General features: G+C 38.0%; 1 protein-coding gene and 1 long non-coding RNA gene across 3 annotated transcripts in view; one reads left to right on the top strand and one right to left on the bottom strand.

Moving 5' to 3' along the window:
• gbe1b (glucan (1,4-alpha-), branching enzyme 1b) overlaps positions 1 to 27,841 on the top strand; it is a 168,834-nt gene that overhangs the window by 49,554 nt on the left and 91,439 nt on the right. For both annotated transcript variants that reach the window (XM_048161402.1, XM_048161403.1), the window contains exon 7: positions 2,614 to 2,823. In XM_048161402.1, the coding sequence (XP_048017359.1) occupies positions 2,614 to 2,823 (210 nt within the window). The remainder of the gene's footprint in view (positions 1 to 2,613; positions 2,824 to 27,841) is intronic.
• On the bottom strand, positions 431 to 25,852 carry LOC125249175. Its single transcript, XR_007180508.1, has 3 exons — positions 25,524 to 25,852; positions 22,145 to 22,245; positions 431 to 559 (listed from the first exon to the last, which is right to left on the bottom strand). It is a non-coding gene; the product is annotated as an uncharacterized LOC125249175 (long non-coding RNA).

The raw sequence follows: 27,841 nt of genomic DNA, 5'->3' as shown, positions 1-27,841 counted from the left end.
CGGAGGCCGAGGGGAGGGGTATTGTTGTGTCACGTTTGCCGGGGGAAAGCGATATGATGATAGCTGGAGGACAGATGAAGCTTCATGGAGCAATTACATGAAGGAGATACGTGAGGAAGCGCTGATGGAAACGCGCCACTCTCGCCCTTTGTTCCGCAAGGAGCAATATGTCACCCCGAATGGAGGCTTTGACCTCTGCTCAGCGTCCATGACGGTGTAAACGATCTGAGATTGATTTTTATTTACTGCCATATTTGTTTGTTTTTACACGGCAATTGGGTGGCACAGTTGATGTATTCACATTGCTGCCAGTGCTAAACACAGCTGTTGTGTAGGGTGATGTCTTTCTGAGATAAGCACACGCACACACGTGTAATGTGGCAGAACTAGGATGGTATCCAGGAGGTTGTAAGTTCGAATCCCAAAAGGAGCGATCCATGAAGTATCACCACTGCGCCACTTAAGGGGGACTACAATTTGGTGTTTGTTTGAGCGGCTGAACATGTCAACTTCTGGCTTTGCCAATGGATCCATTATACCTATTCTTCTTGATATGAGCCTGAAAAAAAAAGAGAAGCTTATTAAAGCTACTGTCTGTAACTTTTTTTTTTTTTTGTCGGGTAAATATGATCCAAAATCAATTTTTAGCAAGTGTGTAACCAGCCAGTGATCGAAACTATCTCCTTACCTTAGCACGATTCACATAAGTAATCTTGTAAAAATGTTTTCTAATTCAGGTGGTACTGGTAGGTTTCCGCTGGAAATTTGAGCATGCGGCTGTTCTTCTTTGCGTTACTTTTAGTTACTTTCCCTTGACAAGACAAAGCAGGTTACTTATGATATTAAACAAAGTCCCAGCTTTCAAACTGTGTAGTTTTTTAAGAAATTCAAACAATAAAACCGTTTTGTGGCTCTTTAATGTGTCGTGACGTGGGTCGTGACAGATTGCTGTAGCGCCTCAGCTCAAGAGGCTCGTAAACCGATCATCTCTTCCTACTAGTCCATTTAAAGCATCAAATAAACTCGAATGAACATCAGAAGGAATGATGTTTCAAACGCGGAAAGACGTCAATATACACAGTTTTTCAAATTTAACTCCACTGAGGTTAATCTAACTCCTGACTGCTTTGTCAGACAAAATGGCAGATTCGGCGTTCTGATTGGTTAGATCGCTTGTCAATCAAACTCCCGGCGAAGGGTCAATTGCATTAAATACTGTATTGACTATAGAACAATTTTATAACACCTAATGTTAAAATGTATGTTTTTAATGTAAACTCTCTTTAAATGCTTTGCATATATTAGTCTTGAACTGACCAATTTTATATTATTTATTTGAAAGAATTAAAAGAGCAGCTTCATGTCAATTCTTGTATGTTTGACTGAAGTAATGCAATACATTTTAGAGAGAGAAATTAGTACAGTAATCAAATTACTCTGTTGTAATTAGTGATGTAATTAGATGTAGCTAGTCATTAATTAATTTTTAGAATAACTTAACCAACACTGTTTACAAATATGTGTGACCCGTGCTGGCAAAATGAGTTGGAATGCACATGGGCTAATTTTTAGCAACAGGCAAAATAAGTGAAAAATGTCAATTTTGGTCGAATTTGAGGTTTTCACAAAAATTGGTTCATTAAAGCAGTGGTTCTCAAACCTGTCCTGGGGACCCCCCCACCACTGCACATTTTGCATGTCTCCCTCATCTAACACACCCAATTCAACTCCTGCAGTCTCTACTAATTAGCTGATGACTTGAATCAGGTGTGTTAGATGAGGGTGACATGCAAAATGTGCAGTGGTGGGGGGTCCCCAGGACAGGTTTGAGAACCACTGCATTAAAGGATTAGTCCACTTTCAAATAAAATTTTCCTGATAATTTACTCACCCCCCATGTCATCCAAGATGTTCATGTCCTCCTTTCTTCAGTCGAAAAGAAATTAAGGTTTTTGATGAAAACATTCCAGGATTATTCTCCTTATAGTGGACTTCAGTGGCCTCCAGATGGTTGAAGGTCAAAATTACAGTTTCACTGCAGCTTCAAAGGGCTTTAAATGATACCAGACGAGGAATAAGGGTCTTATCTAGCGAAACAATAGGTCATTTTTGAAAAAAAATGTACATGTATCTGCTTTATAAACACAAATGATCGCCTTGCAAGTGCTTCCGCCAAAACCGCATTTTCGTATTCTTCAAAAAGCTTACGTTGTATGTCCTACGCCTTCCTTGTTATACGTTATCCCTCGTCTGGTATCATTTAAAGCCTTTTGAAGCTGCACTGAAACTTTAATTTTGACCTTTAACCGTTTGGAGGCCATTGAAGTTCATTATAAGGAGAATAATCCTCGAATGTTTTCATCAAAAACCTTAATTTCTTTTCAGCTTAATCCAACTCAACTCGCAGATGTTCTGTATTCTGCAAGCCTACAAGTGCATCTTGTGTTTTGCGATACACTCAGAAAGATATCTCTCTACTTTTCAAAAGAATTGGTCTTAACAGTCAAACTACTACTAGATTTAAGCTCAACCCAAGAATAAGATCACGCAGCTTTACACACACAACCTCTGCCAAGACTGCTCTGATATCTGCCTATCTGTTCTTCTCTCCAGTCGTTACGGCACCCCAGAGGAACTCAAGGAGCTGATTGACGTGGCTCACTCTCTGGGTATCGTTGTCCTGCTTGATGTGGTGCACAGCCATGCATCCAAGAACACAGAGGACGGGCTGAACCGCTTTGACGGCTCTGACTCCTGTTTCTTCCACAGTGGGCCCCGTGGAGTACACAGCCTCTGGGACAGCAGACTCTTCAACTACTCTAGGTGAGACTAAAGTTTGTTTTTCACATTTCAAACACCCCACACTTCACATAAGTTACACAGCTCTCTCATCATACAACACCTTTTGTTACACGGCGTTGTGTAACAACATAAGCTCTGTTCTGAAATCTAGGCTCTGTTCCAAAACCTAGTGAGTTGCTTACAGAAGCAGCACAGGCACACTTTCGACTGGAAGGCTGTTCCAATAATTATGTTGCGTTCTAAGATGCATTGTTTTTGCCATGGGTGAAGATGCCCCTGAACTACTGAATGGTTAAAATTCAACATTTAACTAATGCTGCATTCATGCCATGTCACAATTATTCTAATTACAAGATGACAATATGTGACATTTTACATTGGTCATTTCTATGGCAACACTATCAATGCCGAAATGAATTTGCAGTGGTCAGGTGGTCCAAGTTGGAGCTCTCAGAAAATTCTGTGCTTACAAGTTCTATAAGAATATGAATGCTTATTACAAGTCAGAATCTTGTAATTAAGGTAATTACGACATGCCAATGAAACTTAAAGGGATAGTTCACCCAAAATTTTTTGTCATTATTCACTCACCCTCGCGTTGTTCCAAACCTGTATGAAATTCTTTCTTCTGCTGAACACAAAAGAAAATATTTTGAAGAAGGTCAATAACCAAACAGATCTTGCCACCCATTTACTACCATAGTAGGGAAAATAAATACTACTGTATGGTGGTCAGTGGGGGCGAGATCTGTTTGGGTGAGTAAATGATGACAGAATTTTCATTTTTGGGTGAACTATCCCTTTAATACTTGGCAAGTAATGTAAATGCATTTATTGTGACAAGCTAATACAATTTGTACAAGCTAATTAATTAATTAATTAAATTAATGCATACATTTTTATTTTCTGTGCAATCACTAAATACATGGCGACTAGGTCCTAATGCGGGAGATATTCATTATGAATATTTGAACAATTCATACTAAATTTGATGGTATTAATACACAATTCAGTTTTTTTTTTTTAAGTATTTGTTTGCTGTGTATTTTCATGTTTATTAGAATAGCGCATAATTAGCTTAGTAAGTTTGCTGTAGATTTTGGCAGTTTAGTTATTCTAAAGACTGTCGATTTTACATTTTTTTTTGTTTCACCTATATGCACGTTTCATACAGATAACATAACCTGAGAATATTTGTTTTCCATTTGAAGTTCATTTATTTTGCTTTCTATAGATATTTTTCATGTCTGTGTGGCAGGTTTACATGGAGTTTTGATTCTTTTTTTTTTTTGAGCCCTCAAGTTCACACAGAGAGACGGCAGAAAGCGCACACTGTTTGCTTTCATTATTTTACAAAAGCACAACATTTTGTTGTTATTCTGAGTGCACTTTTACAGATTCAAAAGATGTATTACTCTTATCTGTATGACCAAAAATGACGGAGTATTTTAAGTGCAAGTGATCGCACCGGCGCCTCCATGTTAGCGGTCATGCAGTAAGCATGCTACTATTCAGCTTTCACACTCCGCACAAACACTTGAATAGCCCACATTTTTCTAGGTGAACATTTAAAGTGAGTGGCCATGTAAAGTTGCTCCTACTTACATTGAATTAATATATAAATGTTTTATGAGAAAATCCAATAAATTACGATCATTTGAGTCATTATTAATATTTTAATCTTTGTTAAAATATTGTAAAGTTTTTAATTGTCTGCCTTCCTTAGTACTTCTTTAGTCATTGCACTGCATCTCAATGATTTCTTTAGCGTTTTGTGCATTAAATGCCACATTTTTACGATGTGTAAAGTAGTTGTTTTTTTAAAAATGACTCAAGATCCCTGCATTCCATTGATTTTTTTTTTTAAGCACTTTTTTTGTATGATATGCAAGTACAAAATTAAGACATTAAACCGACAGTTCTAGATTTTTTTATATAAATATTTTGCATGTCCTTAAAGGGTTAGTTCACCCAAAAACGAAAATTATCCCATAATTGGTGTATATGGCTTTCTTCTTTCAGCCGAACACAATCTAAGTTATATTACATAATATACTGTCTCTTCCCAGCTTTGTAATGGCATTGAATAGTGTCCGAGTTTTTGAAGCTCCAAAAAGCGCATCCATCCATCATAACAGCAATCCATACGACATCAGTGGGTTAATAAAGGACTTCTGAAGTGAAACGAAATGAAGAAAAATATCCATATTTAACCCTTAAATGCATGACTGTTTCGCCAATCATTCTTACATATTCGTGTCTTTATCGACCCGGATCTATATCTAACACGGAAGGATCTCTACCTGTCGCAATAATATAAAACTCCTCTGATATTAGAGTAACAATTACAGAAGAATAAAATAAATCATATTTTGTTACCTTTTGGAGCTTGAAAGGGCTCCGTTTGAGCAGATGTTTTATGCCATCATCACTGTCCTCATCAGAGCTCATTTCCCAGTAAATTCAGGAAATAATGGGCTAGTTTTATGTTTGAGGTCACAAATATGAGCCCATTCGCGATCTCAAACGTATTCTCAAAACTATATAATTTTCGAAATCTTCAAAATCAATATTTCGATCGCTAACAACTTTACCAGATCAATCCAGTAACAGTTACAGTCATATATAATTGCGTTCAGTACTTGCTCTGCAGTAAATCGCTGAGCCATTTCATGTTTTTCTTATTATTTCGTTTTCTGTCTGAATGAGTCGTCACTTCAGCATTGTGTATCAGACATGTTGGAATAAAGGTGAATTGCACTTATTCTGTCATCTAAGATTCAATTATTGTCGTGCAGAAAAAATATATGTACACTCATACACACCTTGGGTCGTTTGCGACCCTATACAATTTTTACAAAAAATGAATACAAAAATAGGCATTCTTTTATAATTTTATGATTTTTTTCTTGTTATATTCTTTATAATGAATTGATTGAGGAATACCAAGAAGGTTGATGTCTAACTTTAAAAAAATGAACGAGGAGGAGGGTAGTGAATGACGTCCCGGGTCACTAAAGACCCGAGGTATGCATTTAAGGGTTAAAACTTGATAAAGTTTTTTGCTCTATCCTATGCGTTTCCACATTCGTCAGTTCTCACCTAAGTTTACGCATATGTCATACATTGGGTCAGAGGTCACTCTTCCGCCGGTACTCAACTCTCTCATGAATGCACGTACGTCCGTTGCCGGAAGCCAGTGATTATGGTTCATAAAGTTTTAAATATGGATAATTTTCTTACAAAAACCCATCGCTTTGCTTTGGAAGTCATTTATTAACCCACTGGAGTCCACTGGATTACTTTCATGATGGATGGATGCACTTTTTTTGGAGCTTCAAAAACTTGGGCCCATTCAATCCCATTACAAAGCTGGGAAAAGTCAGGATATTATTTAATATAACCCTGATTGTGTTTGTCTGAAAGAAGAAAGTCACCTAGGATGGCTTGAGGGTGAGTAAATTATTGGATATTTTTGGGTGAACTTTTCCTTTAATACATTTTCTTTGCTCTAATTGTGCTTAAATTAATACCTTCCACTCAAGTTCAGTGTTCTGGAACTATGTGGGTATGTGCGTGCGTGTTCTTGAGCTGTGCTCTCAGGTCATATCTCTGTAATTAATAATGTGGAATGGAATTATGCTTCCATAATTAGTTCACCTCATCAGCACTTTTGTTTGCCCATAATCAAGCATTAACATGTCCTTATCGCACGCAACGGAATATTCATGTAAAATTCTTAAAGCGTTTAAAGATGCTTTCTGTTTATGAATAATCATGGCAGTATTTGCCTATTTAGACTCATTCATCTCTGAAAACAAAGAGACAATGCAAAAGAGCTAAGAGGCTTAGAAATGTGGAACCCACAGTAGACCAAGTTAAAGGAATAGTTCTGTCATTATTTATTCACCCTCATTTCATTCCAAACTTGTTTGACTTTCTTCCATCGAACATAAAAGGAGATGCTTAAAATGGCTTGGAACGGCATGATGACTTTTCATTTATGGGTGAACTGTTCCTTTAAATACCAAGTTCATATCATTAAATTGTTGCAGTTACAGTAGATTCTATTTAAGGCAAGAAGCTGGAACTTATATTTGACCGGTCAGATTTTTCATCATTATAGCTAAAAATGCACTGTATTTCTGTAGCCATTAGGTTTTCATCATAACCATATGCCAGCTAATATGTTAATTTGCTTTTCTTTTTTTCCCTCCTCAAACCCATACTGAGCGAGTCTTTAAATTGGAACACCTACTGTACTCTATTTGCCTCTGGCTGTATTCCCACAGCACCGTCTTGAGCTGACAGCAATTACTTCAATGTTGTATATGAAACCTCTCTGCCAAAGCACAGTGTGAATTCTCCATCAATATGTCCTTCCTCATTGTTCACCACCTTTGTCTCTGAAGTCTTGCATGTTAAATATGCAATCTAAAATTCAGCTAATCACTTTCAAAATGCAATAATTGCCACACTGTTCTATTTCAAATAATGTGCTCAGAATGAAAACGTTGGTCATTTAAAAACTGATCAGAAATTCTTCTCACTGTATTCTCTTCTTCATGAAATAATGTAAATGAGTGAAGCTTTTTGAAGAGCATATCCTGTAGCGGGTTTTTGTTTTTATTAGCCAATAGCAGAGCTGTTTAGTTAGTTAGTTAATTATAGCTTGAATGTAACTCTATTGCTTTTAGTATACGCAGACCATGAATATGCAAATTAGTCTCTGCCTCTACTCAGTCACAAGAGCTCAGAATGCCTGATCCACTCGGTCAACTGTAGTAAATGCCACACAATGGCAAGTGGAAATATTGGTTTGATTCAGCCATATGTGTTTGAACCAGAAACTGATTCAGAAGATGAAGAGGAAGAGGGAATTATACAGGGTCGTCTACAATTCGATGTATCAGAATGGTAATGCGTTTTATGTATCAATCTCTACAATGTACACTGCAGTTTTAAAGGGTTAGTTTACCCAAAAATGAAAATTCTGTCATTAATTACTCACCCTCATGTCGTTCTACACCCGTATGACCTTTGTTCATCTTCAGAACACAAATTAAAATATTTTTGATATTTTGAGACCTCCATTGACAGCAAGATAATTAACACTTTCAGATGCCCAGAAAGTGACTAAAGACATATTTAAAACAGTTCATGTGACTACAGTGGTTCAACCTTAATGTTATGAAGTGGCGAGAATACTTTTTGTGCGGCAAAAAAAACAAAACAAAATAACTACTTTATTCAACAATATCTAGTGATGGGTGATTTCAATACACTGCTTCATGACGCTTCGAAGCTTTATGAATAATTTATTTCGAATCGGTGGTTCGGAGCATGCATCAAACTGCCAAAGTCATGTGATTTCTGTAAACGAAGCTTCGTTACATCATAAGTGTTTCAAAATTTCAATGGTTCACCACTGGGGGGGCGTGACTTTAGCAGTTTGACACACGCTCTGAACCACTGATTCGAAACAAAAGATTATGAACCGTTTTTAAATATGTTTTTAATAGCTTTCTGTGCATTTGAAAGTGTTAATTGTCTTGCTGTCAATGCAGGCCTCACTGAGCCATCAGATTTTATCAAAAATATCTTAATTTGTGTTCCGAAGATGAACGAAGGTCGTACGGGTGTGGAACGACATGAGGGTGAGTAATTAATGACAGAATTTTCATTTTTGGGTGAACTAACCCTTTAAAGGGATAGTTCACCCAAAAATGAAAATTTGATGTTTATCTGCTTACCCCCAGGGCATCCAAGATTACGGTGACTTTGTTTCTTCAGTAGAACACAAATGATGATTTTTAACCTCAACCGTTGCTGTCTGTCAGCGGTATAAAGCTTGTGAATGGTAACACAATTTATAAGAGTCAAAAAATGTGCATCGACAAATCCAAATTAAACCCTGCGGCTCATGGAGACACATTGAATGTCCTAAGACACGAAACGATTGGTTTGCACGAGAAACCAAACAGTATTTATATATTTTTTACCTCTAATACACCACTATGTCCAACTGCGTTCAGCACTCGGTTAGTGAGGTCTGATCACGCTCTGACAACAGCAGTAATGTCTCGCGCATAGACTTCAATGAGTGTGAGACATCACTTCAGTTGTCAGAGCACGATCAGACCTCACTAACTGAGTGCTGAACACAGCTGGGCATAGTGGTAGAGGTAAAAAATGATATAAATACTGTTCGGTTTCTCGCACAAACTGATCGTTTCGTGTCTTAGGACATCAATGTGCCGTCATGAGCCGCAGGGTTTAATTTGGATTTGTCTATGCATATTTTTTGACTTATAAATTGTGTTACCATTGAAACATCTTATAAGACTGACAGACGGCAACGGTTGGAGTTAAAAATCATCATTTGTGTTCTACTGAAGAAACAAAGTCACCTTCATTTTGGATACCCTGGGGGTAAGCAGATAAACATAAAATTTTCATTTTTTTGTGAACTATCCCTTTAAGGAGAAAATGGTCAGAAATGGTGTTAACTGATGAATTTGCACATGGTTTGTCTTAAAGCATATTAAAAACACCACATAGACATATAAACTACATGATTTTTGTTTTTTTATTTTTATTTTTGTGTACTCATACCATATATGTATTTCCACGCGTATACAGAATTGACATTCAGATCACTTAAGCATGAAATTTTCACTTTTCCGTCGGAGCAAAAGATCTTAGGTGAACTAGATCTCAAGAGATGCACTTGTCACCTGGCTGAGTGGAAAGTTAATTTTGGGTTTTTCTTCTGACAGGTTTCATTTAGAGAATCTGTTTTCTTTATGGTGGAAAAGAACTTCAGTGGTTTTTGTTCTCGAAAACAAACTTTACAAATCAGAGCAAACTGGAGGAGTGTTTCCTAGAAAAATTAATGTTGGTTTGCTGTCAAAACAGAGTTGACACTCAGGCTTTTTTTAAACAAATCTGATATAACACATCACAATTTTGACATCAAGCATATGTGTATTTGAATACTGTTTACAGTTGACAAAGTGTATAATGGAAAGACAAAGCCTCCATGTACGGAGCTGATTTTAAAAACTTGTCTTTTATGGCTGATGGTTAAAACTTGTTTGCTTATTAATAATTAACAGGAAAGTTTGTGTGAAACAACTGTAAGTTTCTGAAATTGTTTCAGTTTTGTGTTTTTGTTTTGTGGACCTGTCATATTTTGATGGAGGCTAAGCAAAGAGGCAGTTATTGTAGGACGGGGTAGTTAAAAAAAAAACATATTGGGAAGAAAAATGGGGTTCAGCTGCAATACAATGGTCAATTTAATTCAAAGCCTCATTTATTTTGACCTTTGTCAAATACTGTAATTAAATCAGAATTTTATTATGAAGATATTTTTGCCAACATTCTGAGTAAAATAACATCAAAAAAGCAACAAATGCAAATCCACAAATTAAATAAATAAGGAGTATCAAGCGGAAAGAAAAGAAATCCCTCCTGAATAGATTTAAAGACTTTTTTGGCTCTTTAAAACTTAAATAAACAAACATTATAAGCACACCAAACTATAATAAAGTATAAAAATGAATAAATGTATATGTAGCCTAGAAGTCTATATTTAATGCTCATAGCATTTGTCTTGTCTTTTTATTGCAATCTGCTTTGATGATCAATCAGTAATAGCCCTGTGCAGTCATTTCCCTAGAAAGCCCTAGAAAAGGATAATAATATTATCCTTTTATTTTTCTAATGCAGATCCCAGATCAAGTCCACATACATTTAAAACAAAGCGAACAAAGCCCATGTATGACAGTCTACATCTAACACTGTGTGTTCTAATGTTAGCCTAACACATCTTAGACATGCCCCGTGAGATATTCAGTAATGAAAGACTTAGCATATCAAAATGAGAATCTCTAACTGCAAAACAACCTGTGTAAATGAACTGAAGAACAGCAATTGACGTAAATGCGTCTTAAATTTGTAGTAGCTCAGAGTGCCCTTGTGTGTCACAGTATCAGAGACGTGTTTACAATCCTTTGCTCTGAACAGTTCAGGCTTCCATTCAAACACACAATGTATGCGGCTCCACGGATGCCGCCCAACGCTCTGTTCTCCAAATCATTACTGTCATCGCAGCGGTAAGCTCTACAAAAGCATATGCCACTTTAGCCGCTAGCTGGCTCTGACCCTAATGGTCCTCACCGTAAACCCGAACCTTTTGATTGGTGCTCTCGCGGTGCGTGATAATTAAGTTTCTCTTCTTCTCCTTCCACGGCTGTAAGCTCATCTCATCACACATTAAGAGACAGACCGGCCGCCTCCGTGGAGTCTATCAATGCCTTTTTGAACCCACATTTAATAAGCGCATGCCAAAAGCTGCTGCCGCCAATACATTATCCAGTGTTAGTGTCAGACGGCGCAGAGATTCGGTAATAAGAGCCAAGCTGCAGTTTCATTACTTATTGAGCTTGTGCCGTTTTCAGAGGGACTCATTAAACGGGCAGCAGACATATGCCACAACCAGCAGCCATCTGAAGAGTCATTTGTAAAAGCCCGAAGGAACGCCCCGGTGTCATTGCCGGTTCATTTGTCTGTTTTTCTTGTTTGGATGCATCTCGGTGTCGGGCTCTCTATTAATTCCTGCTTATGATTCGCAGAAGGGACGTTCCTGGTGACTACCATGGCACAGCATTTTTTAATGAAGCAATTTTTATACAGGCAATAGGAAGGCATTGGCGAAGGTCGCAACCGATGTCGCTGTCGACATCGGTGGAAGTTACCGGTGGCGTTTTTTTTTTAAAATGAGGGACTTAGTTTTTTAGGGACTTACTTTTTTAGTTGGATCAAGCATTCATTGTTTTATTACTGTCTTGGTACTGAGAAATTTCAAGACCAAATTGTTGTCTGGAAGAAAACAAGTCAGATGGTCTTGAGATTGTACTTGACCTTCAGGCACCATGTCCCAGTCAAAAAAAAAAAAAAAAAAAACCTTGAAATGTGGGTTGGTGTGTCAGGTGGGGAATAGTCCTTCACAAACTTTGTTGGTTACATCAGATCTTATGCTTGATTAATATTTCTCTCATTATGTGAAAGTGACGTGACCGGTGGCCAAGTATGGTGTCCCATACTCGGAATTTGTGCTTTGCATTTCACCTATCCAAGTGCACACACAGCAGTGAATATTGAACACACACCCAGCAGTGGTGCCCAGGGAGTGATTGGGTGTTAGGTGCCTTCCTCAAGGGCACCTCAGTTGTGGGTAATTAGAGTAGAAGAGAATGCTGTTCATTCACTCCCTCCACCTACATTTCCTGCCAGTACCAGACTCGAACCCGCGACCTTCAAGTCTGACTCTAGGCCATAACTGCCCATAGAAAATTATCCACATATACTGGCAAGCAAGCACCTGCTATCGGAGCCACAGCCTTACAGACAGTGCTCTGACATATAGAGCAAGCTGAGTTCAAGTCCCAGCTCTACTTCATGTCTCCTCTAAATTGCATCTATTATAGGCAAAAATCCAACTTAAAAAATGCAAGCCCATGCTGTAGAAACTTGTTGGTTGTTTAGGCAAAATACCTTCATTGAGATTTGTATTTCTCGGTCTATCAGAACCGTCTATTAAAATTCATGACGAATAATGTATTAAGATGTATCCCTGTTTGCCTTGTCTTCAACATGTAGAATCCATTGTTTTGCAAAACTCATGAACACAAGGTGATTTTATGGGAACATCTGGTGCATAATCTGTTTAGCACTGTCCTTAACATTAAACCGCAAACTAAGTTGGTTACATCAGATCTTATGCTTGATTAATATTTCTCTCATTATGTGAAAGTGACGTGACCGGTGGCCAAGTATGGTGTCCCATACTCGGAATTTGTGCTCTGCATTTCACCCATCCAAGTGCACACACAAAGCAGTGAATATTGAAAACACACCCAGCAGTGGTGCCCAGGGAGTGATTGGGGGTTAGGTGCCTTCCTCAAGGGCACCTCAGTTTTGGGTAATTAGAGTGGAAGGGAGTGCTGTTCATTCACTCCCCCCACCTACATTTCCTGCCAGTACCGAGACTCGAACCCACAACCTTGAAGTCTGACTCTCAACTTTAGACCACAACTGCCCATAGAAAATTATCCACATATACTAGCAAGCAAGCACCTGCTATCGGAGCCATAACCTTACGGACAGCGCTCTGACATATGGCGCAAGCCGAGTTCAAGTCCCAGCTCAACTTCATGTCTCCTCTAAATTGTATCAATTATAGGCAAAAATCCAACTTTAAAAAAGCAAGTCCCTGTTGTAGAAACTTGTTGGTTGTTTAGGCAAAATCTCTTCATTGAGATTTTTATTTCTTGGTCTATCAGAACCATTTATTAAAATTCATGACGAATAATGTATTAAGATGTATCCCTGTTTGCCTTCTCTTCAGCATGTAGAATCTATCGTTTTGACATGCAAAACTCATGAACACAAGGTGATTTTATGGAAACATCTGGTGTATAATCTGTTTAGCACTGTTCTGCGCCGTGTCTCTATGGCATCTACAGGGAAATGCGAACAGCCAGTGTTTGAGGTCTTAGCCCTTGTAGTAGAGATCTAACTAGCCCAGAGACATCCGCTGGGCCGCACTTCATGGCTTCCTGTGGCTCCTCTAATAGGCTGTTTCAAAGAGCAGCAAGGACACCTTGTGAAGGCGAGTAAATTAATCCTCTGTGCAGCCACGACGCTCCTCTCCACCCGTCTCCTGAAGGGCAGGCGCACTTCCTCTCGGCCATCGCCACCGTCTGCCCTCTCTCTACTGCTCGAGAGGTCTCAGATGTGTGACTTCAGAAGGCTCTTTCCACGCTTATCCATCTCTTCCTCCAGTCTCCTGCTGTATTGGCTCATTTGCATCCATTTTTCATCAGTCATCACCGGAATCCCTCTGCACATCAAACGGAGCCAGACCCGAGGCTAGCTGCTTTTGCGGCCTCACATTTCGATTGTGTTATGTTCACCAAGGCTTATTGCTCTTTTTAATCTGGACTAAGAGGAATGTGAAGGTCTAATGACTTTGTGAGGCACACTTGGTATGCTGTGCAAGTAGCGTGAATTATACGTGGCCTTTGTGAAAGATTTCCAGTGACAACAGTGGATAAAGTCGCGAGGTTGCCGAGCATGTTTTAGAAGCGGTTCCCCTGCCACGTTTCCACAGAATATTCATTCCTCATCAGAACATGTTGCTTGTTCACCCAACACCTCTCAATGAGACTTAATAAACTTTCTATTGAGACAAATGCCAGGAATTCACCAGAGGCACAGCTGGATGTCGATGGAGAATGCTAATTCAGACAGTTCTGGATGAATTCCAGAGCCCTCTATGCAACAAAAAAATAATAGAATAAAAAATGATACAACGATGGCACTTGTCACATCATTTTATCCAGGTGTTATCCATCTCTTCCCCAATAAACATTAATCTCCGCTGCTTGTCTCATATTGAATGAGCGAAGAAGCCGTTTTGCCAATAGGACAGGCACAGCATGTGAGATGCGTGAAATGAGGTGCCTCAACCGTCGTTTCCCACAAGGCCCGGCTGTTTGCCATCTCTCAGACTGTCAGATGCTGTCGTTTCACCGCTGCGCCTTGTGTGAAATGACCTGTCAAGGTTGTAAATTTATTTGTTCTCATGCAGGTTGACTGTAATGTCGAGGATACAGGGATTTATACCTTCTTGCGATCTTCCTTACACCTGAGACTGGGTAACAATATCAGGTAGAGTAAATGCAAATAAGGTCAGAGTACCCGTTGAGAGATTATCTGTGGTTTTAGAGTATTCTTGTAGTGTTAATTCGTGACTGTCTGGGAGCCAGTGCTTATGACAGATTTGGCATACTGTGTAGCAAGGTCATTTTATGTTTATCATCACACTTGTCTTTTTCCTGTCATTCTTTCCCCAAGGATAAATGTGGTGTTGAGGCAGATTATCAGCTATTTGGCTCTAAGGAAATGTCACATGGCGCTTTCTTTCATGCACCGAAGGGTTTGACTACCAATGCGAGCCATTTCATTGATATTCATCGTATATGTTGTCATTGAACACTCATGGTAAATGGTAGCGATGTTGGGAAATCATGAAGGGAGACTCATAATCAAATGAAACGGCATTTTACTGTCCTTCCAGACACCCTTGAAATTGTATGTAATCTGGTTAAGGCGAAAACTGGTCCATTTGTCAATTTCTAGCCATAGTGTTGTCGGTAACTGATTCCTTCACCTCAGCATTACTCAACATGCAGGCCTCGAGTCATTTTGTGGCCTGTGTGATAATGTCAACATTGTGGCAACTGTAATTTACAGATCTGTGTTCAGCCTATGTAAACCCAATGAAGTTGTATGTATCATATTTGATACATGGCTTTGTAAGGCCTTTGCCCAAAAAACATACATGTTCTACTACTGAATACTGTCTACTTTTAATATGATTTCTGAAATGTCCACTTATCACAATGCATTTCTTTTGGTTTCTACTTCATTTTAATTATATTTTCATGCTGTATATTCTATAAATCAGGGCTTCTCAAAGTCCGGACCCAGAGGGAATTCAATCCGAACCCACCTCCATGTTGTATTTCAAGAGCACTAATTGTGTGTAAGGGATTAAAAGTGTAGGTTTCCTGCTTTGATAAACGCATGTTAAACTTGTAAATAATTTGTTTAGCTTTTTGATGTCTTTTTGGAGATGGTCCGAAATGAAAGCGAATGTGAGATATCATGACATCCAATGAGCGAATGACGTTTAACGTAATCGGGCGACACTTCACCACAAGTGAGCATTTGGATGGGTGAGGATGTCAGTTTCCAGGAAAAGAAAAGTTGACGAAGATGATTGGACAGAGAGGTATGCATTCATTTTGCACAAAGCCGTTCTGTTTGAATTGTAATGAGACAGTTTAAGATGTGAAGAGTGGAAATGCCAAACGCCACTATGAAACACAAAACAGACACATTAGTCGCTTTTTCCATCGTCGGGCCGAATGGTTCTTAGAATGGTAAGGAACTGTTCCAGTTGTGTTTCCACTTGAGCCTGTAATGGCACGGCACAATTACAAAAAACTGTTCTTGGCCCGTAATTCTTGGCACAGTTGTCTATCCGTGCTGAATCGTGCTGGTACAACCTCAGGATTGGTCAATTGTCTGTTGCCTGGCAACCAATTTCTCTGTAGCTGGCTGCTTTATTTGAGCAATGTAAACACAAATTAATAATAAAATTAAAATAAATATCTGGTCATCCTCCATAACATGGTCGTTATTTACATCTTTGCCTACCTCTTGTTGCGTTTTGTTCATAAAAAATGCTGACACTTAAATTAATTGTTTTGCCAATTTTGCACTTGTTATTAATGTATTTTGAATGCAAACGACACTTTATTTTTTTCAAAAAATTAGTGTTGATTTGTTATGCATGTTTATTAAAAGTTTTGTAATAACCAATTGTTCTGGAACTTCAGATATGGACCTGAATATAGACTTTGAGAATATTCTATATATTTTTTTATTATATTTTACTTATTTTGTCAATGTTCAATAGACAAATCATATTTTTGAAAACTTTACAGTATTTTAAAGGATTAGTTCACTTAAAAATGAAAATTACCCCATGATTTACTAACTAACTAGCTTCCGCCAGACCACCTTCTGTGTTCAACTTACGAAAAAAGTTGTTTCATTTTGAACTGCTAGAGGCATTACACTTTCTTTGTAAGTTGAATATATAAGGTGGTCTGGTGGAAGCTAGTTATTTTACTTAATAACATGTTAAATATGGATATTTTTCTTACACATAGACATCGCTTTGCTTCAGAAGGCATTTATTAACCCCCCGGAGCCGTGTGGAGTATGTTTATGATAGATGGATGCACTTCAATCAGGTGGTTTCCGTGCACTGCCATTATAAACTTGGGAGCATCAGGGTGATTCTTAATATAACTCCCATTATATTCGTCTGAAAGAAGAAAGTCATATACACCTAGGATGGCTTGAGGATGAGTAAATCATGGGGTAATTTTCATTTTAAAGTGAACTAATCCTCTAAGTTAATATTATTCATTGTTAATTCATGTTTGTTCATGAAATAGTAATTTATATTAAGTTTACAACTTAAAATCTTTAAATGTATTATTTGTAAATTATTAACCAAGATTAAGTGTTACAAATTACTCGTACGGTGGGTTTGATCACATCACCAACCACACATGATCCGCTTGCCTCATTAATATCAAAGAACTACTTAAATGAAGTGCAGCCCTTGAAGGTAAAGGGAACCCCCTGAGCTTTCCAAAGTTGAGTAGCCCTGCTTTACCTTCACAGACCATCTCACCTGACAAAGGCTTTTTACCCAGCGCACTCCCTGCCTGTCAGATAACCTTCCCGACAGGACTTGCCCATAAGAAATAACAGCTATTCTTACGGCTTTAATGCACAGGTGTGGCTTTGTCAAGTCTCCCCTGCTCAGGGAGGCATTACCTCAGTCCCACGATAACGCATTGTGTATTTGGCCTTTGCGACTTGTGTTGATCACAGTATAATCTATTTATCGCTCACAGCTCTGCGTGACCGCCCATGCCGCACGCTTATCAGATTACCTCAGCCCCCTAGTATTGGGATAGCAAACCCCGAGTTGCAAACTCACCATTTGCAACTTTATGAAACAGCGCCGGGGAGATCTGCATCAGCATTTTCCCCCGTGGCTTGGAAAACTACAATCTACCCCGGCGCTGATTCACTCCTCATGCAGAACCAATTGGAAACTGCTCAGTCCTGGAAGAAGCTTTGGGGGATTTGCGCCTGGCCGACGGGGACTTGTATCCATATATTTGATTTAGCATACATGAATGTTGCTGACTAGATCAGCACAGCACTGAATACATCAAGCAAAGCACGGAATGACTCCAAATGAAGGCTGTAGCTCCTTATGTTATCAGACATCTTCACAGTTCTGCAGACTTGCATATGTGAGGAGGTTCATAAGTTATTCTGAATAGCTTCAAGTTCCAGTGTGAGTATCAAAAGATGGTTCATTTCCATTTCTCATTTTCTGCTACCTGGGCATCTTGTCATTGTTGTAGAAGTTTAGAAGAGAAGAATCGAGGTTGAAGAGTTCATTTACACATTCGTGCTGTTGAATACAGTTTAAGATGTAGGATTAGTGCTAGCCGGCCAGAACCGGCTGCATCGTAAGTGTCACATTGTCCTTCTTGTGACAATAACATTAAGGATGCTGTACCTCGAATCGGAGAGCTTGGCATTTATAACACTCTCAGGCAAGAGGATGGTGTTCTTTCGCGCTCTTTAATTTGGCTTCGCACGGTTGAGGTGCTTTACCTTGTTCCGTGTGCTCTTCGCATGGTGCCAGAGGACCCCTGCGTTTGCATTTTAACAAAGTTTCTATGGCAACGTGGCCATTACTCCAAGTTGTTGAGGATGCTCAGCTGGAGGGGGCTGGTCACAAGTGCCTACACATATCATCCAAACACCAGGATACAGACATACTTTAGGGATGAGTTGATTCCATTTTCTCATCCTGATGTTTAATTTATGCTCATAGCTGCATGCCACAGGAAGCTGATTGGGATACCCGATGAGCATTCGCTACAGATTGAGCGTATTGGTATTCATATGTGTTTCAAGCATAGATGGAGTTGCACATATACGTGCAGCTTTTCAAAATTCACTGAGGGGGTTTCAAAACATTTGCGTAAATTAAAGGCAGGAGGCAGGGGTTCGCAACCTTTTTGAGATGACATACATTTTTTAGGTTCGGCAAGACACCCCAGGTGAATGGGGCAAAAAATTAACTAATGGATATCGCCATATTTCCCCAGCTGATTGATTTACATTAAGAATTGCAAAACAAATTTGTATTACTGAAGTTTTCTGAAATGTTTAAATATGCAAACAAGGCGTTATCTTTATTAAAAATGCACACATTTGCATAAATTTATAGAACAAAAATCTGAACATTGTATGAAGTCAGGTTCAAAATTCTTGATTAATTTTTTTTTTTTTTTTTTTTGACATTAGAGTCAAATGTTATTGCAGAGTGGATTTTGTATTAGATCTGCCGGCGATTTGATTTCGGTCTGTCTCAGTCTGGAAACCCGTGCATTAATTTCTGCTGCGCTGTTACACTTTTGCGGGAACCAATCACAGACTGGCTTATCCACCTTGCTCGCTATTGGCGGGTATAACACAATGACGACAGAGAAGCGACGGCAAGCAGCTTTCAAACTCTATCTGATCTACCCGTCTCTCGCATGACCATCACTCCAAAATAACAATGCACAATCACAGTGACGCCGATTGTGTTAAGCATTTACCTTATCTGAGAGAAATGTAGCAGAGCGTTGATCCGACAGTCTCTTCATAGGAAGATTACAAATGGCGATTGATGACACACAATGATTCTCTGCTGTTATTTTGGTGGTTTGCTTCACGATGTGAGTATAGGACTCTTTTACTTCAATGATGGTAGACAATATTTTTATTATTTGCTCTATATGTTTCATCTCCCTGCTTCTTGAATCTCGCGCCGCCTGAGCTGACTGGAAATCTTTTGGTTGTCATGACAATGACGTTTAGGGCGGCTATATTCCGCGTTTATTTACACTGAACCAGAACAGTATCAAAGTCGCCTTTTAAACTCTCGACGATGCTGAATGACTTCTTTAGTTAGCAAACAAATTGCTCGAGTGGGTATAAATACCGATTACTTTCATGTTTTTTTGCACAACCTGTAAAAATCGCTCGATGCCATTGCTGCTTCTGCAAACCGCAGATCAATGCTACAAACCAATACAAACTAAACCTGCGTCTCAATCAGCTCCCTAGTTTTCTAGGTTGTGAATCAGTATATCATGAAAGTGAATGTGGCTGATTCCCTGATCAGTGCCCTGACTACTGAACTAGGGAGCTGATTGAGACACACGGTAAACCTGTCTGGAGTTTTCGCATCGCTCTGCAAAGTACGTCACCCGGATCGTTGATCTGATTGGTTGAAGGACTATCCAATTGCGTGACTAATGCTCGTTGATCACGCCTCTTGTGCAGTAGGAAATACATACAGACTCTCCAGACCAATGTTCAATTTTAAATTGAGCTCGGTCTGGTGATAGCCAGACTAGATTTTGTATATCTCTTTTAATCCCTCCATAAATCAGAAAATACTGTCAACAGCCAGAAAAAAAAAATCACTTTTTTAAAGGAATAAATTATTCATTATATTTGAACAAAGCCCTCTGTAATAACCTTCAGAATATAGACAGGATTAAAACTGTAAAGTTTGGTGTAAGTGCTGCTGAAGTGGCGATTTCTTGCTCAGTGTTGGAGATCATAAGTAATTTTGAAGATATGCCTTTAAAGATATGTACTGTAATTGAAATCTACAGATGCAAATAAAGTGCTATAAAAGATACACTTAAAAGTGTATTTTGGTTGTTTTCTTTCCACTAGTCACAAAAACACTTTATGAAAAGCCAAAAAGCCCAAAATCTCAAAATTGATAGATGCATCAAAAAACTGTGTTTTTGCCTGTAGCGTCTTGCCTTAAATTCACTTCAGTGATAGGCAGCTGATTATGATCTTAAAGGATTAGTTCACTTTCAAATGAAAATTACCCCAAGCTTTACTCACCCTCAAGCCATCCTAGGTGTATATGACTTTCTTCTTTCTGATAAACATAATTGGAGAAATATTAATAAATATCCATGACTTTCTTCTTTCTGATAAACATAATCAGAGAAATATTAATAAATATCCTGACGCATCCAAGCTTTATAATGGCAGTGAATGGGACCAATGAGTATGAGCTGAAGAAAGTGCCTCCATCCACATCCATCCATCATAAACATACTCACACGGCTCCAGGGGGTTAATAAAAGCCTTCTGAAGAGAAGCGGAAAAAAAAAAATCCATATTTATGTTATGAAGTAAAATATCTAGCTTCCGTATTCAATGTACAAAGAAACTGTAAAACTCTTGCAGTTCACAAAGTTTGCTTTACGTCCTACACCTTCCATACACCTACTCTGTAACTTTAATAAGGAAGGCGGTCTGGCAGAAGCTAGATATTTTACGTCATAACTTAAATATGGATAATTTTTTTTTACACAAACTCATCGCTTCGCTTCAGAAGACCTTTATTAACCCCCTAAAGCCGTGTGGAGTACAGGTTTATGATGGATGGATGTGGATGGAAGCACTTTCTTCAGCTCATACTCATTGATCCTCGCTCACTGCCATTATAAAGCTTGGATGCGTCAGGATATTTATTAAAATTTCTCCAATTATGTTAATCTGAAAGAAGAAAGTCATATACACTTAGGATGGCTTGAGGGTGAGTAAAACTTGGGATAATTTTCATTTGCAAATAAACTAATCCTTTAAAGTTGCGCTCATTTTAGCACAAATTAAATTTCACCAAATTTGTGGGTTGTCAGTAGCACAGCTCACACAGAGGTCACTTTCAAACCAAGCAGCTTTTTGTTGATCAACTCTGCAAATTTGCGTGACCAACTTGAACCTGTTATGAAATCTGTGCGGGGGAATCTTTCGCCCTCATGCGAAATTCCCAATCGCATGGATTCCTATTGGAATTTCGTCTGGGAACATTTCCTGAACAGCACTCTTAAAAATAAAAGTTCTTTATTGGCATCTATGGTTCCATGAAGAACCTTTAACATCCACGGAACCTTTCTATTACACAAAAGTTTGTTTAATGGAGAAAAAAAGAAAGGTTATTTAGATTCTTTTTATATGTTCTTCACAAACAAAAAAGGTTCTTTTGAGAGCTGTTTAAAGGTTCTTTGGGGAACCAAAAATGTTCTTCTATGGCATCGCTGTGAAAACCCTCTTTTGTTTAAGAGTGAGTGGTAAATGTGACCACACCTTAACTAGCAACACTATCTAACATTTAGTCAGAAAACACGTATCATCTCTGCTGTTATGTTCAACGTGGATTGGTATTTGGTCTTGATTAGCGATATCTGATTTGTGAATGAAAGTCTTGTGTTCATGAAATTAGAATGAATCAATCTGAGTGGTTTTTGGGTAAACAATTCACCAATTTTAAACCAAGAACTGTCTCTTTTAAACAGGCCCAATTTGTAATGATTCAAGTGAACAAATCACTAACTCATTGAACCGAGAAGTCTCTTTGGGGTCACCGTGATTTTGCCAAGACAGAGATGTTCCTGGGTCAACATATAGGGCGTTTCAAAAAGATGGACCCAATTTCAAACAAATATATTTTTTTAAAATGGCAACATGTTACAATTGCACAGAAAATTACAAACATTTTAGTGAGTCATCAAGTTTCACTAACCATTTTATAAATGCTCTACATGCCCTCCACCTGCTGAGTGTCTGATTCCACTGAAGTCACTGCTGCCGTGATTCTGTTTTTAAGGTCATCCAGATTAGTCGCTAATGGAGACAAAAAACAAAAACAAAAAACACGGTCTTTGACGTATCCGCACAAGAAGTCATTGCAGGTTGTAATGTCTGGGGATCTTGGCTAACCTGCAGGTTTGTTTGTAATTTTTTGTGCAATTGTAACGTTGCCATTTTGAAATATATTTGCTTGAAATTGGTTCAGTCTTTTTGAAACACCCTGTATTTTGTTGATCCTGGAACAATATGTCTGGAAAAAATTTTGTCCTATCCCTACCCCTAAACCTAACCCTACCCATAACTTATCATTAAAATCAGAGGGAAATGATAGGTGAATAACACTGATGTAGAAGCACCTAACTCTGGTTATAGGCCTAAACTTAACATAAACTGCAAACTTGTCCCTATAAATCTGATTGGCTGATTGGAATGTTGTTCCAGGATCAAGAAAGATGTTGATCCAGGAACATGCTGTACTATCTCTTCTCTTTGAAAACGTCAGATTAAAATGAGCTGAGGATTGGAAGAGTACATTACTTTATAAACAAATAGCAGAAATCTTAAAGGTGCCCTAGAATTAAATATTGAATTTACCTTGGCATAGTTGAATAACAAGAGTTCAGTACATGGAAAAGACATACGTGAGTCTCAAACTCCATTGTTTCCTCCTCCTTATATAAATCTCATCCTCCAAAGAACAGCGAATCTCAACATAACACCGACTGTTACGTAACAGTCGGGATCGTTAATATGTACGCCCCCAATATTTGCATATGCCAGCCCATGATCAAGCCATTAGACAAGGGCAGGACCTCTGGATGTGCACAGCTGAATCATCAGACTAGGTAAACAAGCAAGAACAATAGCGAAAAATGGCAGATGGAGCAATAATAACTGACATGATCCATGATAACATTATATTTTTAGTGATATTTGTGAATTGTCTTTCTAAGTGTTTCGTTAGCATGTTGCTAATGTACTGTTAAATGTGGTTAAAGTTACTATTGTTTCTTACTGTATTCACGGAGACAAGAGAGCCGTCGCTATTTTCATTTTTAAACACTTTCAGTCTGTATAATTCATAAACACAACTTCATTCTTTATAAATCTCTCCAACAGTGTGTAATGTTAGCTTTAGCCACGCAGCACTATCAAACTCATTCAGAATCAAATGTAAACATCCAAATAAATACTATACTTACGCGATTAGACATGCTTCATGACGAACACTTCGTAAAGATCCATTCGAGGGTTATATTAGCTGTGTGAACTTTGTTTATGCTGTTCAAGGCAAGCGCGAGCTCCAGGGGCGGGGAGCACGAGAATTAAAGGGGCCGCAACCTATATATCGGTGCATAGTTAATGATGCCCCAAAATAGGCAGTTAAAAAAATTTATTAAAAAAAATCTATGGGGTATTTTGAGCTGAAACTTCACAGACACATTCAGGAGACACCTTAGACTTATATTACATCTTTTAAAAATAAGTTCTAGGGCACCTTTAAGAAACAAACTGTACTAGAAATATGGGTAACACTTTATTTTACAGTGTCATTGTTACATATGTAGTTACTTTAGTAATAACTATAAATTATGCATAATTACATGCAATTAACCATAAACCAAACCTAATCCTAACCCCCTAGCCAGTACATGTAGTTACTTAATATTACTCAGTACTTAAATGTATAATTACAGTGTAATAAATACAACTGAAAATAAAGTGTAACCGAAATATGTCTATGACAGATTGTATAATAATTTTAACAATTTTGAGGGGGAAAAGTATATTTTTACAACAAGTAAAAATGATTTACAAGTTACTACTTTTTTCAGCAGAGAGATAAATGAATTATTTTTATTGTAAATTCAAATTATATTCATGTTATAAATGACTTTTATGAGCTGAATAGTGGCTGCAACAGACAGAACAAGCATACATGAAATTACAATAAATACTTTATTAATAAAACCTGATATGTGATGAACAGATTCATAGAAATGAGCTGAATTTCCCGTCTCTACTCTGCAAACAGACAATTCCAGCAATTATAGTCAGTCACTCAATGATACCAGTTTTTGTGGATCATCACAATGATTTCACCTTCCACATAATGTTTTAATAATCTTGCGAATCTTTTTTCTACTAGAAAGACAAAAAAAGGGTTTTGGGAGTCGCATTCTAGAGCAAAAATATTCTGTGCTTCTGTATCACGAGTGTAGTTGAGATCGATGCTCGCTGCACTGTCAGGAGGTTTGTTTCACTCTGTATCATATGAAATCCTAACTCTGTCAAACGCAATACTACCGCACTTCCAGGCAGTGCTGAGTTCTCGCCATCTGGGAAGCAACACATCCCAGAATGTGATGATGTCAGCTGGATTAATTATATTGCCTGGTGCCTGAGAACCTGGAGCCACAACTCCGGTCTTCCAGAAAGTTTTGTACACAGTAACAGTAACTGCTCCTTTCATTACGATAAACTGAATGCTGGTCTTATTAAAAAAAGTTTGTGATATTTAAATCAGCGAGACAGAGCAGGGACCCTCTGTTACATATTGTATAAATTTGAGTATTGTACTTTAAGCCTGGCTTATAATAACATGCCTTTATTAGCATTTTAATGTTTTTACATATAGTATTTTGTGTTGTTACATTGAAAAGCCATTAAAATGATCCTTATTGATGATCAGAGTCATTAAGGTTAATTTAATATTATTCTTTGGTTTAATGCATATTTATGAAGAACCCTGCTTTAAAATGATGTTTATTTAGAAGTCATGAGATGTTTAATATGACGAGTAGTTCAAATTAAAATGTATGAATTAATTCTTTCCCTGCCAGTGTTTTTTTAAAGTTGATCATTTTCACAAAACTTTTAGGGCCTCTTGAATATTTTGTTTTATGAATATCTGAACATGTATTTTAGCAAAAGAAAGAACAGAACATATGTAGGTAAGTTTAATAAAAAACACATTGTGTTTTTTGTCAAAGACTACATATCGGATTCAGAACGATGATCAAAACTTAGATCGAGTAGATCAAGTCCATCAACACACCCAAAGCTTGCACAGTCCTGTACCTCTTCATGGGTTTAATATTTAATTTGGTAATTTTAAGCAGTTTTGATTTTTATGCTGTTTGTTTGATGATCGCGTTAGCTTACGTGTGCGTAAACAGTAGGTGCGTTCACACCAGTTCGTAATTACGAAATTTTAACTTGTAAAAAGCGTTCACATTCTCAAAGAGCTCGTAATGATTTCTGAAGGATCATGTGACACTGAAGACTGGAGTAAGGGGCCGTAAACATACCGTGTCTAAAAAAGTGTGGAAAGCGCGGCCGCACTGCTTTCTCCTTCTTTCCAAAGCGCTTGTGCTCCCGTGGCGTCTGTCGTTGCTATGCAACCATGAACTGCGCTCTCCACGAGGAGTAGGAAGTTTCATCAAAGGATAAATAGAGGGTATGCAAGTGACGTCACAGTCGACCGTTACGGCTGCGGTCACGTCCACTGAGAGGCAAAAGACTGAGCGGCAGCATTGGTTTTCAGCGTGAATGTCGCGAAAAACACACAAAACACATCCAAAACGGGAAAGAGCTTTGTGATTGACTGTACAAATAGCTTTGACACAAAACCTGAGGCATATATTTAAAAAAAATCAGAGAGCAACAGCAAATGGATCACTGCAATTCACAGAAACATCTGAACTCCAGGCAGAGAAACCGTTATCATTTTGTGTCAAAATGTTGGATTTTGAGGTAAAATCATACCGTATAGCCTATATTGTATTGTTATATATTATGTTGACAACTCATCAATTAAATATTTTCGATCTTATATTCTGCATAATTGTGTGTTTTTAAATAAACAACACTGACAAAAACTATACTATAAAACTATATATATGTTTAGGGCTGGACAATATATGACGATATAACATTGATATAAGTGATTACGTGGATTTAAACCTACCTATATTGTAGTTATATAAAATATTCACATGCAGATTTGCTTTATGTATTTCCCCACCGTCGAAATCAGGCACATATAAATGTCAGGAAACACGACTCCTGGCTGCATGACAATATCCATGGATTAGTTTTATTTGACAAGTTGTAAGGAACACATTCAATTCCAACCTTTAGTGTAATTCGTTAGTTTTACTCGCGTTTTCGCAGTTTCCTCTATTAAAACCAGTCACGCAGCAGGTTCTTTTGCCACTCAGTCCAGCTGAGGGAGCGCGTTTTCGGCGGGAAAGTGACGTCGACGAATACCCTCTATTGATTTCTAGCCCTTGCATTAGCTTTACTATTAGATAACTGCGGTGCGCTTGCTGCATTCTGAAAAGTTGAGAAATTTTCATCTCGATGCACCTGGAAAACGCACCGCATGCGTGTCGCGACCGCGTCGCTTCCATTAAGAGCGCGCCTGCTGCAGAGCCTACATTTGAAATAACTGACTTAACCGCGAAAAAGACGCATATGTGAACGGCCCCTAATTAAGCTGAATAATTAAAAAACCAAACACACACACACACACACACACAGACACACATATATATAGGGCTGTCGATTTAATGCGTTAATTAGATTAATTACGGAAAAAAAATAACCCTTTAATTTTTAACGCATTTAACGCACTTGCCCCGCCCCCCAGTGTTGGTTTTCCTGCGTAATTGGGCTACCTTTACATTGTTGCCACGGGTTGTTTTTCATGTCCGCGGGTTGAATCGACCCCAAATAACGTGATATTTAGCCCCTGGAATGCGAATTTTACCAGGGGAACCCCACCAAAAACACGGATTTTACCCCCCGGAACGTGATTTTTACAGCTTAAAATGCACATGTAGATCAGAGAAATCTAAATTTTAAGAAGTTAATATTGTTATTTTAGACTTTACTCCTGGATAAATCAGCTGTTTGAATGAATGGAATGAATTATACATGTACCGCCACCTACTGGCAGTTTTAGTTTCTTATAATTTCCTTTGAGAAAACAATATCATAATTCCATATTAAAGGATTAGTTCACTTTCAAATAAAATTTTCCTGATAATTTACTCACTCCCATGTCATCCAAGATGTTCATGTCTTTCTTTCTTCAGTCGAAAAGAAATTAAGACCCTCCAGGATTATTCTCCTTATAGTGGACTTCAATGGCCTCCAAACGGTTGAAGGTCAAAATGACAGTTTCAGTGCAGCTTCAAAGGGCTTTAAGCGATATCAGACGAGGAATAAGGGTCTTATCTAAAGAAACGATCTGTCATTTTCTACAAAAATACAACTGTATATGCTTTATAAATACAAATGATCACCTTGCACATGCTTCCGCTTTCCGTATTCTTTAAAAAGCTTACGCTGTATGTCCTATATGTTGAAGCTTCACTGAAGAAAGAAAGACATGAACATCTTGGATGACATGGGGGTGAGTAAATTATCAGGAAAATAAAAGTTCACCCCAAAAATGAAAATTCAGTCATCATTTACTCAACCTCTGGGTTGGCTGAACTTAATCCTGGACGTGTTTTTGGAATAAATAAAATAAATAAAAAATAATTATTCTTTTAAAAAATAATTTGTAAAAAAAAAAATAATGCAAAAAAATAATGCAAATTGATGACTTTAACAAAGC

Source organism: Megalobrama amblycephala, linkage group LG16, assembly GCF_018812025.1.
Source record: "Megalobrama amblycephala isolate DHTTF-2021 linkage group LG16, ASM1881202v1, whole genome shotgun sequence".
Classification (NCBI taxonomy): domain Eukaryota; kingdom Metazoa; phylum Chordata; class Actinopteri; order Cypriniformes; family Xenocyprididae; genus Megalobrama; species Megalobrama amblycephala.
This window is presented reverse-complemented; position numbering and strand designations above follow the sequence as displayed.